General features: G+C 40.5%; 1 protein-coding gene across 1 annotated transcript in view; it reads right to left on the bottom strand.

Annotated features, from left to right (window-relative positions):
• ITPR1 (inositol 1,4,5-trisphosphate receptor type 1) overlaps window positions 1-15,909 on the bottom strand; it is a 163,895-nt gene that overhangs the window by 107,118 nt on the left and 40,868 nt on the right. Inside the window, 11 exon segments of the mRNA XM_032193866.1 lie at window positions 618-778; window positions 1,204-1,303; window positions 2,007-2,161; window positions 5,178-5,222; window positions 6,612-6,707; window positions 8,064-8,210; window positions 8,296-8,379; window positions 8,850-8,948; window positions 10,191-10,349; window positions 11,387-11,473; window positions 14,976-15,091. Coding sequence (XP_032049757.1) covers window positions 618-778; window positions 1,204-1,303; window positions 2,007-2,161; window positions 5,178-5,222; window positions 6,612-6,707; window positions 8,064-8,210; window positions 8,296-8,379; window positions 8,850-8,948; window positions 10,191-10,349; window positions 11,387-11,473; window positions 14,976-15,091 — 1,249 coding nt within the window.

The raw sequence follows: 15,909 nt of genomic DNA, 5'->3' as shown, positions 1-15,909 counted from the left end.
AATGTTAAGTGACAAAAAAAACATCCATTAGAGACTAACCCAGACATTGGATAAAGCCCCTAGGTTTGTAAGGAACTTTAAATTAGGAACTAGTGCTCCCTTATTATTACAGGTTAATGTTTAATAGCCAAACTACAGAAGCAGTAAGACAACAATATCACTTTAAGGCAACTTTTGCTCCTTAAGTCCTATTTGGCAGTTTTTTTGTATTGCCAGAAAAAATAAATCAGATGATAATCTCCCCAAGACCAAAGAAAAGACATTGGCTATGGAAGCACATGGACCCTCGTTTTACACAGCAGACCGTGCATTCTTTTTGAGTGGCCACATATTTTTCAAAGACATTGTCAGAGGATTTGCCAGAAGTCATATGTTCACTCTTCACAAGATGGATTATAAATTCCCACACTCATTTTGCAAAGCCCATCAAGAAAGGCATGCTATGGATTATTCCTCCAAGTTCACAACAACAGTTCCCATGCTCTCTTTTCACAGAGCAACAAGGAGGGGCTGACAGAGTATGGCTTGAGAACCTTCACTATGGGCAAATCAACAATAAAAGAAACACATTGAGTAAAGCAAAGAATATTATCTGAACCAAATTCTTGTCTCCTTACCTCCTTTCATTCTGGGTTATTGTTCCCTTTTCCAGCTTGCCAGCGATGGAACCTAAAACCTTACTTGCATCATTTGCAAAGTCCAAGTCCCGAACCTCCGCAGGAGAAACTGGTACTATAGCAAAAGCTTCTTTGTCCTCTTTCACTGGAGAAGTACCAATCTAAAACCAAAGAGTTTTATTACCAAACCAAAAGGCAGAATTGATACTAAAAAAGACAAAAAGCCATACTCATACACAGCCTCACTTAGAGATGTTACGAGAACAGTAGCACCCTGTACAAGCTCACAGGTGTTCCCAGAACAGAGAAACATCAGGTGAGACTAGAAAATACTGCCATAGAGAGTAGGAAAAAATTCTCCATGTGCTGTTGTAAATTAGAAATTTAACAGTGTAACTATCAAACTACTATGAAAAAGTAATCTTTTAGATAAAATATTTTGTGTAGGCACTATTTACCACTGTCGTACTGCTACCTGTTTGACAAACCCCAAAGTCTCAAGGGACTGGAACTTCTCCTACTAATAACATATTGGTGGAAGTACAGAAATTAAAGGATGTGACTATAAAAAAGTAGCAGGTCTTACTTTAAGCATCACAGGTTTCTCTTCTTCCTTATCAATAGGGATATTGGTACTATGAACCCAGGTGTTAGTGCAAAGGTGTCTAAGTCTGACATAAGAGTTCCTGAAAGAAAGTCAAAAGTTTCAAAATGTGAGTCATTTTCCCAGTCAAGAAATCTTAGCATTGTTCAAAAACAGAAACTGTTGTCAAGAACAAGTGAAAAAAAAAATTCACTCCACAAACTGTGGCAGCCAGAACTGCTGCATTTGGAGGCCATGTTAACTCACACCACCTCAGAGCATCTGATTTTTTTCAAGAGTCACTTGGATGAAGTAGATCAAACAAATACATCATGCTTTCTGGGTGGGAGCAGATAGCAAAGAGCCCACATTTGAACTCTGCATCTTTGGAGATACGGCATCTTTTGAGTAGCAAGAGGTACGATATGAACAGTTAAACAACCATACACAGCAGAAAATGAAATGCTGAACACTGGATGTTGTGTCCTAGCAAATACAATACAGGCAGGTCAGGGGAATTAGCATCATCATAGACCCCAGACTTTTGTCAGTTTCTTAACTGGAAAGAAAGTGACTTTATTTCAGTTTCCCCATCTGTAAAATTGGATATTGTTACTTGTAAGTTCATTGTAAAATACTGTACTGAAGCTCTAGGCATTTGCTAATCATTTTTATATATGAAAGAGAACTTTAACTTCATATGAAAATAAATAGTGAGAAAGTGCTTTACCTAAAACCAAACCAAACCAAACCCAAGCCAAACTCCAAGGCAGGTGGTCAGCTCTAATGCTGTCATTAGCTCGTACCTGGGGACAAGGCTGTCTCCTCCTCGCAAGGTGGTAGGGTCCAACTCAAATATGGAGGAGATATCGTTTCCTTCAGGCACAGACACCAGAGAGTACGCCATCTTCTCCTGAGCATCACGCAAGCCTCTTCTGGAGGCATCCTGCTCAGGGTCCAGCTGCAGAAGAAGTCCCATCACGCACAGTCAGACCAAGCCCTCCAGACCCAGCTGCCTAGCGCTGCATAGATGCGCTCTGTGATCTGTAGACATAGCTCTGAACCACTCCAAGCACTGGTTAAGATGACTACGCTTTAGGGTACCAGTAAAAGTGAAAGTAGCTCCTCTTGTCAAACATTGCTTTGCTTTCCCTAGTGTTAATAACTTCTGAGCATTTCTGGGTTATAAACACAATAAATCCTCGACAAGAGAGGTTGTGTCTTGCAGCGTGCCAAGAGACTCAACATCTCCCAGCTGTTCACCCACAGCACACCAGGAACTCGGAGCAGTTTCAGATGATCCACATCTGCTCAGATCACCACCCTAGACACTACTGGCTTTTGAAATGCATTTAATGTATGGCAGTTGTCACCCTAGAAGAAATTACATAAGCAACAAATACAAAAAACAGCAACACTAAGTACCAACAGCCTTGCTGGGAAATAGTCACCTTCAACAGCAAAAATGGGGCTGAGGTCTATCAACCGCAAATGAACAAAGCAAGAGCTAATCAAGAAGTTAGCTGCCTTGCTGCTTACACTTCAGCTCACGATGCACTCCAACACAGTGATACGCTACAAAGGACATGGCATCACAAGTATCTTCCTGCCTAAGGTGCTAGCAAGTTACCAGCCTGCTTTATCAAAGTAAATATACAACCATCAAATGAGTGAGTAAAACACTAGATTTTAAGATGAAAGGATAAAAGGTTAGGGAAAAAAAAAAAGATACAGAAAAAGGAACCACATCTTTTTCTAAAGGCTTTCCTCGGGAACTAGCAGATATAGTCAATAAAAAGCTGTCATTTGACAAAACAAAGAAACCAGCTGCCGATGTAGAAACAAACACCTAACTCCCACATGTAGTTTACAAAGTGATCACCAAGCAATTTACCAGCTTCACTGTGATCTTGGCACCAGTGGAAGGTGGGCACCCCAAGGACTCAGAATGCAAGCACCTGGATTTCAAAGTCCCCGTGTAAGGCGCTCCAACCCTTAAACACAGAGTCGAGCTCGCTAACGCTGCTGCTGCCTCAGGATACTCTGCAGCTAGCACATTTGTAGTCAGTGAACTTGGCTGCAAGATAGTGACATTTCAAGTCTTTGATTTTGCACATGGGAACAGACAGTTAGCTGTATGGAACAGGATTATATATTGGGAATGTGCCTCAAATGAAGAAGCAACTATATACTCAGGCGAGCCCATCTGGAGGCTTTACACCAGGAGAAATTCACTCACTTGGAATGAATTCTCCAAGTTTCATCTGTCTCCTCCATCCCCACAGTAAGGCAGCCACTCTATATTCACAATTTGTAGTACCTTTGACACATCAGGAGACAATTTGTCAGCTCAGAAACTGTGGCAAAGATGAAAATGAGAATTAGTAAATTGGGAATTAGGAACTGGGGCAATTTAGGGAGAATTAAACTTCAACCACAAAGCTGACAGAAGCAGCTCACTCTCCTTTCGAACAGGTACCAGCTTGCATCTCACCCGTGCCATTTAAACCCTGTTCTTGTACAGCTCACTGAGGTATAAAGAGACAACACCAACAACACAGCTCTGTAATGATGTTTGCAGAAACCTCCCATGTGAGTGAAGTTAAAAGTTTCTGTATCGGAGCAGTGGTAAGCACCCCACACCACCTTGTCACTAGAGCATGTTAAACGATGCAGCAATTTTGTGTCAGAAATGAATTATATGTGCCTGATCCTACTCTTTGTGGTCTATTTTTGCCACCTAGTGGTAAGGAGACACAGTAGGGAAAAAAGTCAGCGCGCTGGTTTCAGAGTTGTGCTATCGTTATTACTGCACTTATTATCAGAAGGAGACATTAGCATAACACCAGTAGGAGGGATGTCTATATTAAAGACCTACAAACTCATTAACTTTCAAAAAGTTAAGCCAACAAAGCACTTCAGTGTTAGATTCTTTTTCCACTGGAACAATAGCTGTGTGGGGGTTTTGTTCATGTTATTTTTTTCCACTTTTCACCTACACTTACTGAAGACAAGCTGTCAGAAGATCAGCATTTGCTGCCAAATACTACAGAGAAATAACCAGGATATCAGCTCAGAATCTGGGGGCAAGGGTTAGCCTTTTAATGGCTAGACTGTGATAACAAATCCATTTTGGAGGAGAAAACTGCCCTGCTGCACTTCAAAGCATCACCAGGTGTTCATCTCCTTTTAAACATGGAGGAGTTCTTTCTCTTTTCTAAGTGGAGCAAATTTTCCATATACAGGAAAAATGACCAAGCAAGTTGCATAAGCCTACAATCTCATTCAACTCTAAATATAATCTACAATGGAAAGCGCTGTTCCAGTCCTAACTCTTTCCTCCTACTGAAGCAATGCTGTTTTCCCTTTGACATCAGTGAGAAGCTTCTATTAGCACAAAGCATCGGCACACTCTATCTTCGACACAAAAAAATTACTGAAAAGGACTTGCTTTCACAGGAAAATCAGAAGAATGGCACTGAAATCATTCTCACCCTGCCATTCTTGCTCTCTAGGCCCTTTGTCATGGCTTTCCTGTGACAGGCTAAAACTAAAACGAGAGGGAATTGATGAACCAAACAAGGAGGGCAGAGGACTGGCACAGCACTACGTTGACATCCCATTACCGACACTTGACATCCGATGTCATCTTGAGCAACTTGCTTTTCAAAGCTATTCAAAGCGTGCTTCAAGGAAACAAAGGTTTAAGGAACAGGAAGACAAAGACATTCTACACAGCGGGGAGGAACAGGGTCCAAGTAATACAGGAATTTGGTTCCAACTCTATTGCTCTTCACTAAAGCCTACTCCAGGTTTTAATATCCGATCCTCTGGACAGACTTTAAGATCATTCTCAGTTTTTTAGTGTCTTCACTGGCAACAAAGCCTGGACCATTTATGCACTGGCCAATTAAATATCAGGGCCTGTGCAAGCCCTCCTCAATTAGGGGCAAGATCGTACTCTTGCCTATACTTACTGAGGATTGACACTCCTGGTCATCTTCCTCATAGTCAGGGTTTACCTGATGAAACAGAATCACAGGCATGTCAAAACTAACAGAGCTAGCAGTGGGAAACAACCTCAGCATGATCTAAACTTGCTTTGTAAAGGATGCACTCTACTGCTACAACACTACCAAGCATGCAGAACAAACATACTACGCAAATAGATTTATTCTTAATTGGGCGAACGTCTGTCCATGAATCAAGCAGTAAAATAATCTGCAAACATGCAGACAGATGAAACTTGCTCATGATAATCACTAAAGGAGCAAGAAGAATAAGAGAATTATCAAGTTTCACTTTTTTTTTTTTTTTTTTTTAAATTCCAAATGGAATTTCCACCAGAAATCACTGACTTGGCAAAAATCTTTGAGAAGAAACACCCTTCTAACCATGGATAAGGTGAGCAATCTCCTCTGACATGTTTTATGTGATGTAAGAACATGTTTTTGTTCCGGCTGATTAGCAAACCCAAGATTTACTGGAAAAGCTCAGTATTGGACCATTACCGAAAAGGACGTGTGCATGTACATGTGACAAAGCGTTGCTGCTTTTCCAATCTGCTTGTTAGAGGAGTTTAAAATGTGATATTTAATATGGACTTTTCCCACTGAAAATGTTCTCATGTCAAGAACATGGGCTGAGACAGGCTTTCTGCCCTACTATGCACTTTTACATCCAGGGCAGCTTTTATTTACAGAGGTGTCTGTACTGGTACATTGGCATATTTATGCTGTGAATTAAGTAAAACTAACTTCAGTAAATATTGACAAGCATTAAGCAGCAAAACTCAAAATTATAACCCTTGGACATTTTTTTTAAATAAATGGTCTTGAAGATTTTCTTCGGGGTGGAAAGGAGAGATATCCACTTCGGTGCGCAAAACAACTTATTTGTTCTGTGCTTGGACAGCTAAGTGTTACCTGCAGTTCTTACCAGGCTGGTCTGAAGCCTAACTGCAATTCTGTCTTGCAGTCAGTCCTTTGCTTCTATTAGGAAATCAGCAATTCAAGAGAAACTAACAACAGTTGACTGAATTCATTTCCCCCCCAAAGGCTCTCAGCTATTTGTAATCAACCCGTGTGATAATACATTCACCCTGATTCTTACTGCCTACATGACAGTGTACTAGTATTTAGCATCTATCCTTTGTAGAAAAGTTTTTGCCTTCAAAATTCAAATAGAAAAGCTCAAAACTACCCCTGCACAGTGGTGTAATTACACATCTTTGACCATGTTTTCTGTGTCTAGCCATCCACTTTTGTATTAGTACAGGACCCAAGCTTCACTCTCCTCCTCTCATCTGTTTCCATTTTTAGGGTGGGAAACGAGAGATTTTCAGAAGGGGTAAAGGAAAGAAGATGCTGTGGAAGGAAAGGCAGAGCTTCTAAGCAAGCCCCAACACCTACCTCTGCTGCTAAGTAGTGTCCAGTAGCAAGATGTTTGAACCTGAAAAGGCTGTTCCAGTACCCGGCACCACCACGACAAGGATCGTGCTGCACTACCTACAATAAAGGGAAACATTCACACTGCACATTAGTGACTTGCTGTATTTCACTTACAAGTAAGGATGGACATAACGAGGAACTCAGAAAAGATAAACAATCTTTCATGCTTAAACAACATGAAGTACACCAAACACTTTGAGCAATTAGTTCACTTCAATTTATGAACATTGATTTTCTGCTCATTGACTAAGTAACACTCTGCAAAGTCACTGACCGCAGCTGGCTCTCCATTAGGAGAAGTGGTATCTGGTGGGTGACAGCAGGAAAATTAAGGTGCTAGCAGCAGAGAATTAAAGACGGTGCTCTAGATGTGCATGTGTTGCTAAGTCCTGAAACAGGCTTCCTAAAGAGATGCAGAAGATACTTTACCTTTGGGTATAACAAATATCTGACCTTCTGAAAGCAGGTGGGGGAAGGCATCTGGAATTGCTTCAAATGCAGCAGCGTTGTACAAGAGTATTAGAGGGAAAATATGATGGTCTGCAAACCTCTGTGGAAAGCAGAACCTTCACTCTGGGGGTACATCCATGTACTTCAGGAAAACATAGCTGACCTCTGCACTTTGGGGAGGGACTACCTCACCTCTGAACTCCTCACATTTATCACTGGGTATCTGCATGGATGTGAACAGTTACCACAAAAGCCTCTGATGTGTTGTAACATGCTCACGTAACACTACTTACAGGTAAACTCGCAATTGAAATGGGGGAAAATGCGCATATCAAACCAGATACTTCTGGAAAGACAACAGGAAAATCATCTCCACCATTGAAATTACTTTTATGGATCTCTCAGGCAGTTCACATGACAGGCATTTAAAATCATATCTACGTAAAACAACTGGCTCAGTCTAATCACACCAAAAGAGGGAGGATATTTTAAGAAGCCAATGATGGCAAAGGTGTTAGTCACTATTCAAAAGCCAAGTACAGTAAAAAATGGTTCAGACAATGCACAGACTAGCAAAGGGTTGCCATCTCCTATCAAATGAAGATATGCATAATCACAGTATTCCACACCAGAAATAGAATGTTCAGTACACTCAGCAGGACAGTTGAAATTATTAGCTGGTTTTAGATTTCAGTGACTGGTAAGAAAAATGACATCATAGATACTTCTGTCCTCTTTTTCTAAATTGTCAAGAACCTGCAATTCAGAACTCTCTGTTGCAGCATTAGAAAGCCCTCAGTTTTGATTTTGCACAGAAAGCACAGCAAGTAAAGGAATTCTAAAGATTAAACTTCAAACACTGGTAAGAATTTCACCTAAAAAAGGAAATCCAGCTAGAAGTTTTTAAACAGAAACTGTAACTGTCACTACAAAGCCACCCTCAACCCGCATCACAATCCTTACCTCTACTTCCCACAGTGCTTTTGAGCTGGTTGCAGAAGTGGCAGACTGTCTCCCTGTTGTTCTCAGGAAGACATGCTGCTTCTTCCTGTGCTCATCACAAGTCAGAAACTTCTCCTGTTCCGCATGAAACAATCTTACCACATCCCCCTGTCAAAGTCCAGACAGCATGATCAATACAGACATTATGCATCAGCGAACAAGTAAGTTGCAAGCAAGTAATTTTTAGTCTTACCCCTTTGAGGATATCATCTTTATTATCACTCCATTTCATGAAAAGGACTATTTTCCAGCTTGTGTTGCAATTCACAGAGTTGACCTGAAAGGAGAAATAAAACGTATTAGCCCCACTGTCTTGTGCCTGCACAAGATGCCACTGCCTTACTGTTTTCATGTTTTTCAACTGAGCACTGCCATCCCTGTTGCACTGCTCTAAAGAAAGCCATTTCTGCATCTATTCCAGAAAAAGTAACTGCAAATCTGACTCGTTAGTAAGTCACACATCATGGTGCCATGACTACTGATTTTGAAGAAAAATCTTATTTCTAGCCAGTCAAGCAAGAGAAATCAAACTTAACCTTTGTCAAGTGCCCAAAAGGTGCAAGAAAAGACTTGTAGATATATTAAGGTGCTGAGCAATGAGATAACCATTCCTAAACACCACTAGAGGTACTAATGAACTTCCTGAGGGCTTAATTTTGTTAAAACACAAGTCCTGGCAGCCTAGCTGCAATATATAGGAGCTTGTAAAGTTATTCCAAAGCCCCAGCTCTGTCAATCTGCCCTTACCTCATTGCATCCCGGATTATCAACAAGCTGATGACTACTAGCATGAAGAGGCTGGCCAGCGTTGACAGGATTCAGCACTACTTTGTCTCCAATGACAACCTGTAGGTAAGTGAAGCATCAGACAGAAATATTCAGTATGAGAAAGCTTTTTCCTTCCTTCCTTCCTTCCTTTTTTTTTTATTTTTTTGTTAATGGAAGTGATAGGAAGAAATCACCTTCTTGTAGTTTGGAGAGATGCCAGTCTAAATATGAAAACCAGGATTCTGTTTGTTTCAGAATTTAGCTTACTATATTCAGTCATTCGGGCAGAAAAAAAGCCTATACTAATGGATCCAGAGGCTTACAGAAGAAACACTTTACAGTTCTGGTAACAAATTTATCTGCTACTTTCCATTAGTTTCATTGGTTAACATTTAACAAGTAATTCTTATGGGAAAAGGTCAGCCAAAACCTCTCCTCCGAGAGGTACTTTCATTTGTAATATCATGTTCCTGACCAGGCTGGCATACGGCTCAAGACAAAAGCACTTTATTATGGACAGTCAAGGTCCTTGTCTTCCCTTCTTCCAGGGTAAAGTCTTACCTAAATTAAAATATAAAACCCTTCTCTGTATTGAAAGGAACTGGTCATTATGATAAAGTGTCTGTAGATAGCTAGGATTTAAAAGAGCTTAATAGCCTGTAAGACTATTATCCTGTGCTTTATTGTGTGTGTGTGTGTGTGTGTAAAAGGCACAACAGCTACATCAAAATGCATGGGGCTGGTCTACAGGAGAAGTTATTCCTACTTAATAAAACTCACTGGATTTCAGTGCCAAATCCATGCCTGGACTATTCCACAGAGCACCCTTAAGCTTATTAATGCCTGGCTGGGGGCAGGTAGTACACCAAACTCTTGTACAAAGGTAATGCATCAGAACCAATTATTTTCTGTTTTTCCCATGAACAGGGCCATTTGGCCTCATTATTACCTCATTCATCATATACAAAACGATGACAAATTTTGATTCAAAACTGGCAACACTGAAAGCCCAGATATTATTAGTTCTAAATATACCAAAGGAACTCAACAATTCCTGCCATTTTGAATTGGACAGGGATTGAGAAAGGCTACCATAATTAGGTCTCTTATTCCTTCCAATGTTAAATCATCCCATGTTTCCAAAATACAAGTTACCATAGCAATTTTCCTCCCCCTCCTGACAGCATAGGAAAAAAGTTGTTTCAGCAACGTAAGGCACGAGAAGCTCTGTGCATCTCATTAACTGGAAGACAGACCTCCCGAAACGAGCTTTGCCAAGCTGTGCACAGAACAATAGACGAGGATATTCTCAGCACTTACACTGTCTCCAATGGAACGCAGCTTGTAGAAAGGCTGGATGTAGAACCAGGAACCTTCGTTTCCAGCTTCGTCCAAGGTCACCCTCATAGCGTTCTTCTCTAGCAGAGCTGGTAGCCTCTTATTTACTGTTAAGTATTTGTTACTTTTTAAGTGAAGCAGCTAGAATAAGAATTAGAGTTCAGTTCTAAGAATGCTCATTTTTCCTCCCCTCAAGAAACAGTGAGCACGTATAGGACAACCACAATATCATACAGGAATCAAAACAATAGCTAGGTGATACCATATGAAAATATTGATGAATTTATGCACAATTTCACTGGCACTTATTTCAGTGGATACAGAGTCTTACAGCACAAAACATCTTCAGTAATCTAACAGTTCCTTCTCCAGCAAAGGATAAACACTTAGAATTGCCCACCTCATTTTACAGCAGCCTGCTAAAAGACCCAGGACCAAGCGCTGTAAAATGTAAGGCACTAAGTAGTTTTCCCTTTTCAGAAGGTGGTGGTGTAAAGTAAGGCTGCTCTTATATTACTTTGCTCAGTCTGATTTGTTTAACAGAAAACTCTACTGCTTTTTTGAAGACTCTCTTCAGAAAGCCCCATCCTACAACCCTCCACTGTGTTAACAGCTCCCACAGATTGCACATGATCAGCATGAACATGCAAACTGCAGCAGGGCACAGCCTGGTTCCTCAGCTGTGTTGTTCAAAACACCTGTTGCCACATTTCCAGTAACTTCAAATACTTTCGTAAAGACACTTTTGATGTTTTTTTTTTTTTTTTTGACTATTAAAAATAGTGGTTACTCACAGAACATTTCTACCACCGTGAAAATACAGGTTTTAGTGTTTGATGTTTCAACACCTGACTGCAAGATACAGTGTCTGTGCCACGTTCCACATGGCCAACTATAATGTAAGCACAAAAAAGAAATATTCCCAAAGAAATAAATTATATGGTGACCTCAGACAGGAAAAAGCACAGCTAACCCATAATAAAAATTGAATCTATCCATATCCTCATGGAAATCACAGCCATACACCCAGTTATTGCTTCATGGGATCATACCTCAGGATGCTGACCACCACGCAAAGCTACGGATTCTCATCTACAAATACTACAAGTTTAACGTCACATTGCACACGATTTAGCTTAAACTCTCCCACTCAGCTTGCAAAGATGTTCACAACCTACCTGGATAACGTTGCCATACTGGATCACTGTTCCCAGCAGCTTTCTGTTTTCAGTTTCATTCTGTTTCTTTTCCAAATCTGCGGCATGCTGACATGAAAAGAGAACAACTCATTTGCTTTTTTAAAAACAGGGTGGCCAGACAGCTACAGTGCTCTAAGAGTATTTCACAGAACTGGAAAAAACGTGAACATCTGATAGAGCAAGATTTCCTTTTCCTAATTTCCAATAGTATAATTTCTAATTCCCTTTTTCAGTTGCTTATGAAGATAGATAAAGAACATTTAAATGGTATGAGTTTTGACTTTGACAAATTTGATAAATAGCTGCTACAAGATGGAAAACGAGCCATTAGAAAACAACAAAACACCTGCAGGGGGGAAGGAGAAAAGGGATGGTAACAACCCAAGCCAGGAAGTCTATTCTTCTACTGATTTCTATAAAAAAGAAAGGAAAGAACCTCTACTTTGGTTCATTATTTTACTTTGACAGTAAAGGCCCCATTTCTTCCCCAGTCTGTCTTTTTACGATGACTCTAATCATCCCCGTCACGCAGCAGGATTATTTGGAAGGCATTTACACTTGCCCACTGGAGCTCTGAGTGCACGAGCCCCTGACTTCCCAGCACCACACAGCTCACGCCTCATTAGGTACCGCTCGGTGCTGCATTACAGACTGGCTGTGAACATACAACTGTGCACTTCTGCATCATACCAGCACATTAATAAAAGGCAAATCTTATGGAAAATAGAAAAACTAATCCCTATGGTTATTCAATCTAATAATTTATAACTCATCCATATAAGCCAACCAGCTCTTCTTACAATGGCTGACGTCTGCCATCTGCTCCACATACTCACTATTGTCTTGTACTTTGTTTAAAAACAAGCAAGCTATTTAAAACCATTTGTAAACCATTTCATTTGGTAAAGAAATTCCCTCTCACTTCCCAAGAAAGTTGATTTTTAATAAGAAATAATAATTTTAACATGCATCTGGGTAACAGTGATTTAAAACTAGACTTTTTAGGAGGCTCAGCATGACTGTTTATGACTTGCTTCTCAAGAATCTCGAGGACTATGCTAGGTCCAATTCCCTCTTGGAGGAAAAGGGACTGCCCACAATTCCCAACTATATTAAGTAGTTAAAAAAAGACAAAGCTTAGCTCTTTATTTGCAGTAGCTATCTCTACGCTGTTTTAAAGTTTCACCTTCTTCAGCTTACAAAAATTTGCTATTTTTAGGAGTTCTGCTAGGTATGATAAGTGGTTCTTTCTCCAGGAGAACCCGGAATACAGTTGCTCATTTAAACTCAAAAACACATTCAGAAATACAATGCAGCATAATTTTCTTTTTATTATTATTTTTTTTCTTGATTTCACAGTAGTCCATTGAAAATGAATTTATTCAGGTAAGACACTAGTACCCCTCAGCTATCAATGAGGATCACAAACAAGAGGGTTTTTCTGCCTGCACAGGATTGGGTGCCACATTTACTGGAAATAAAGAAAATCGCGTGTTCTGGGAAAACATAATTAAGTCTTCGGACAGATTTCAGAAGCACATACCAAATCTGACAATCACTCAAGAAAAGCACTTTCTCTGGCCACTAGATGTCAGCTTCTCAAGCAGCACTGATTCTTGATACCAAAGAAAGACAAGTGTCCCAGATTTTAAATCCCTTAAATGGCATTAACTTAAAATAACCTGACCTCAGCATTGAGCGTGCCACAGCAGACAATAAATTCCACCAGCAGGCAAACAGAAGCCAAAAAAGGCAAGTGGTGATGATGAATACATCTTGCACCGCTAATTTTGTTAAAAACTATGGGCACTGATAAAGAAGTCTCATCAGAGGCAGGGGTAACTGTTGCATGCACATGTCTTGGGGGCACAGCCTGCTTCCCGCCCAGCACACATTCTGCAAAATGCAGGGGTTTTGGTATATTCTATGTACCAATAAATGGCACACTCACAAACTTGGCAGAAAATTAAGTTTTGATGTATGAATGGTGTACGTGGGACCAGGTTATTTTAAAGCCACGCATCAGACCCGGGTCACTGAAGTCCTGACGTAGCACATCCTCCAGAACAGTTTAGCCTCATGTGGAAGTAATGCATATTGAACCATTTCCAATCAAGCTGTGAAGTACTCAAACCCTTCCACCTAATCTAGTACACGGTTCTTGCACAGTGGCACTTCTCTGTGCAAGCATCCCTCAGCTGGGGATAAGCACTGGCAAAATCTAATCCTGGATTTCCAGAGGGGTCTTGTCACAAACCAGTAAAATGTCAGCAGAATATTACGGGTCTCAAACACCTGGCCTGGTGTGTACTGAGGAAAGAGAAGACAACTTCAAGTGACACGGCAATCCAGCGCAATTACACGGTGCTTTCCTCCAGGCGTGAGGCAGTGTTTAGAACATGCCTGTCTTTAAAATCCATGAACTTGTGCACACACCCTGCAGGCATAAACTCTCCCCTTCCCTCACACACCAGAAAAACAAAACCCAGAATCCCCCGACACTTCAAGCTTGATGGCACGGGCTCCTTCTCCTACCATCATTAAAGGGGCAGGAGAAATGCGGCACAAGTGAGGGACCTCTGTGTTACAGCCAGCACAGAAATAACTTTCTCCTTGCCAAGTCAATACTTCTGGGTTATAAAATTATGTTTTCAGAAGCAAAATGAGTCAAACAGCCTTTCTGAAATGCAGGCGCAAGGCAGCCATATGGCAATCAGCAAATGACACTCTCCTACAGGGCCATTTTGTATTTCAGTCTTCAATGAGCTTAATATAGGCTTTAAGAAACTAAAAATATTTAGAATTGTAATTTTGACATGAAGTACTCCAGCTATGTAATTTTAACATAAACATGCAGTTTATTTAACTCTAAAGTCAACAGATGGTATTTAAGTTAGTTGGCTTTTTGGTGTGAAAAAACGGAATTCTAGAACCAGCAATCAGCTGCCTTACTGGGTTTTCAACTGCTGAACGTCAACATTTTACCCAGAAAAAATATTAAATACTGCAAGCTAATAAGGAAGGAGAGGCTGTCTGGCCTTATAATTACTCATAATTACCCATCAACCTTTACATGTATCCCAGCAGCAATATTTGTGTGAGGCACCTCAATAGATTTATCAGACTATCAGATTTATTTAGCTCATGGCATCTGCCAGCACAGCTAACGCCCGTGCCTTCATGCACTGAGGCACAACGCCTGAGAACCCGCTCCTGTGTTTGTTTGAAGGGTCCTGGGGTTTCATGCCATTACAAGACACCCCCCAAACGCCCACGGAGAGCACTGCTACAGTTAGCACGGGCTAATGACAAAAGCTTGAATTGCTCTTGTGACTCTAACCCAGTGCCTTACACGCTGCTGGTGGACACAAACCTCAAGGGTTTAGCAAAAATCAGGGGAGGCTTGTAAGTCACATCTCAGTGAACATCTCAATAGGAGTCTCGGGTACTGATTTTGATAGACTTCTCTGATATTTCCTTGTTAACAGTGTCAGGTTGATTGGAAATAATTAAAGCAGTATGGATGAGAGTGTTTATGATCAATGGCAGCCCAAAATTGAATACTTACGTGTAGCTTATTGAGTAGCACCGCATCTGTTGTGCTGTTAGCTCCTGGCTTTGCTGCTTTCCAGAACTGCTTCTGAGCAGAGTACCGGTTCATGGGACATAGTTTGAACAGGCAATCTACGAAAACAACGAAACAAACAGAGTGCTTCAACCAGTCATAATTAGCCAGGCTTTTGCTGCTCGTATTGTCCAAATATTTGAGCAGCAAGGAAAGATTTATGAACAAATTCCAGAAAGCTCTTGATCAGACACATGCTTTTTTGGGCAACAGGAACATTGCCCTGTGAATGATAAAAATTAACTGTTGCTGCCAAACATCTGATGCAAGAACAGAAAATCCATCACTTGTCCCAGTCAAAAACCCCACCATACTAAAATGGTAATGCTTCTCGGTGCTTTCCCAGGCAAACAGATTGATTTTACTCACTCACAATTTCTACTTTCTATACTTCAGCAGGTACATTGCATCACCCAATGCTAGTGTTTAGGGGTGATTATTTTTTTATAAGTCAAATCACTTTATTGCTAAGGAAAATGATGGACAAAGAACTGGAGAAATTTACATAATAAGTAGCAACAGGAGAAGAAAATACCCCTGAACAACAGCAGGAAAAACAAAAGAAACGTTCACAGCACAGCTCAGCGGTGGCACTAAGCCCCTTGGGTGTCAGGTTCTTTACCAAGTTCATCAACACTGTTTATTTAACATTCTGCTTGGCAAAAGCCAGGAATTACAGCTGATTAGTCTTATTAAAAATACGTTTTCATATTAAAGAGATGCAAGCTTATCAGTAATACAACTAAATTAGCTGCATTTAGTGTTTTTTTTTTCATCTGTTGCTACGCAACTGTACACGCAAAAAATAATAAATTAAGCTGTTCAGAGACAGTGCCTAAAGTAGCAGCCTCGAAGTTTAAACAAAGTGCCAAAAATG

This window comes from Aythya fuligula, chromosome 10 (assembly GCF_009819795.1).
Source record: "Aythya fuligula isolate bAytFul2 chromosome 10, bAytFul2.pri, whole genome shotgun sequence".
Taxonomy (NCBI): Eukaryota; Metazoa; Chordata; class Aves; order Anseriformes; family Anatidae; genus Aythya; species Aythya fuligula.
The sequence above is the reverse complement of the archived record's forward strand: the minus strand, read 5'-3'. Positions and strand labels throughout refer to the sequence as shown.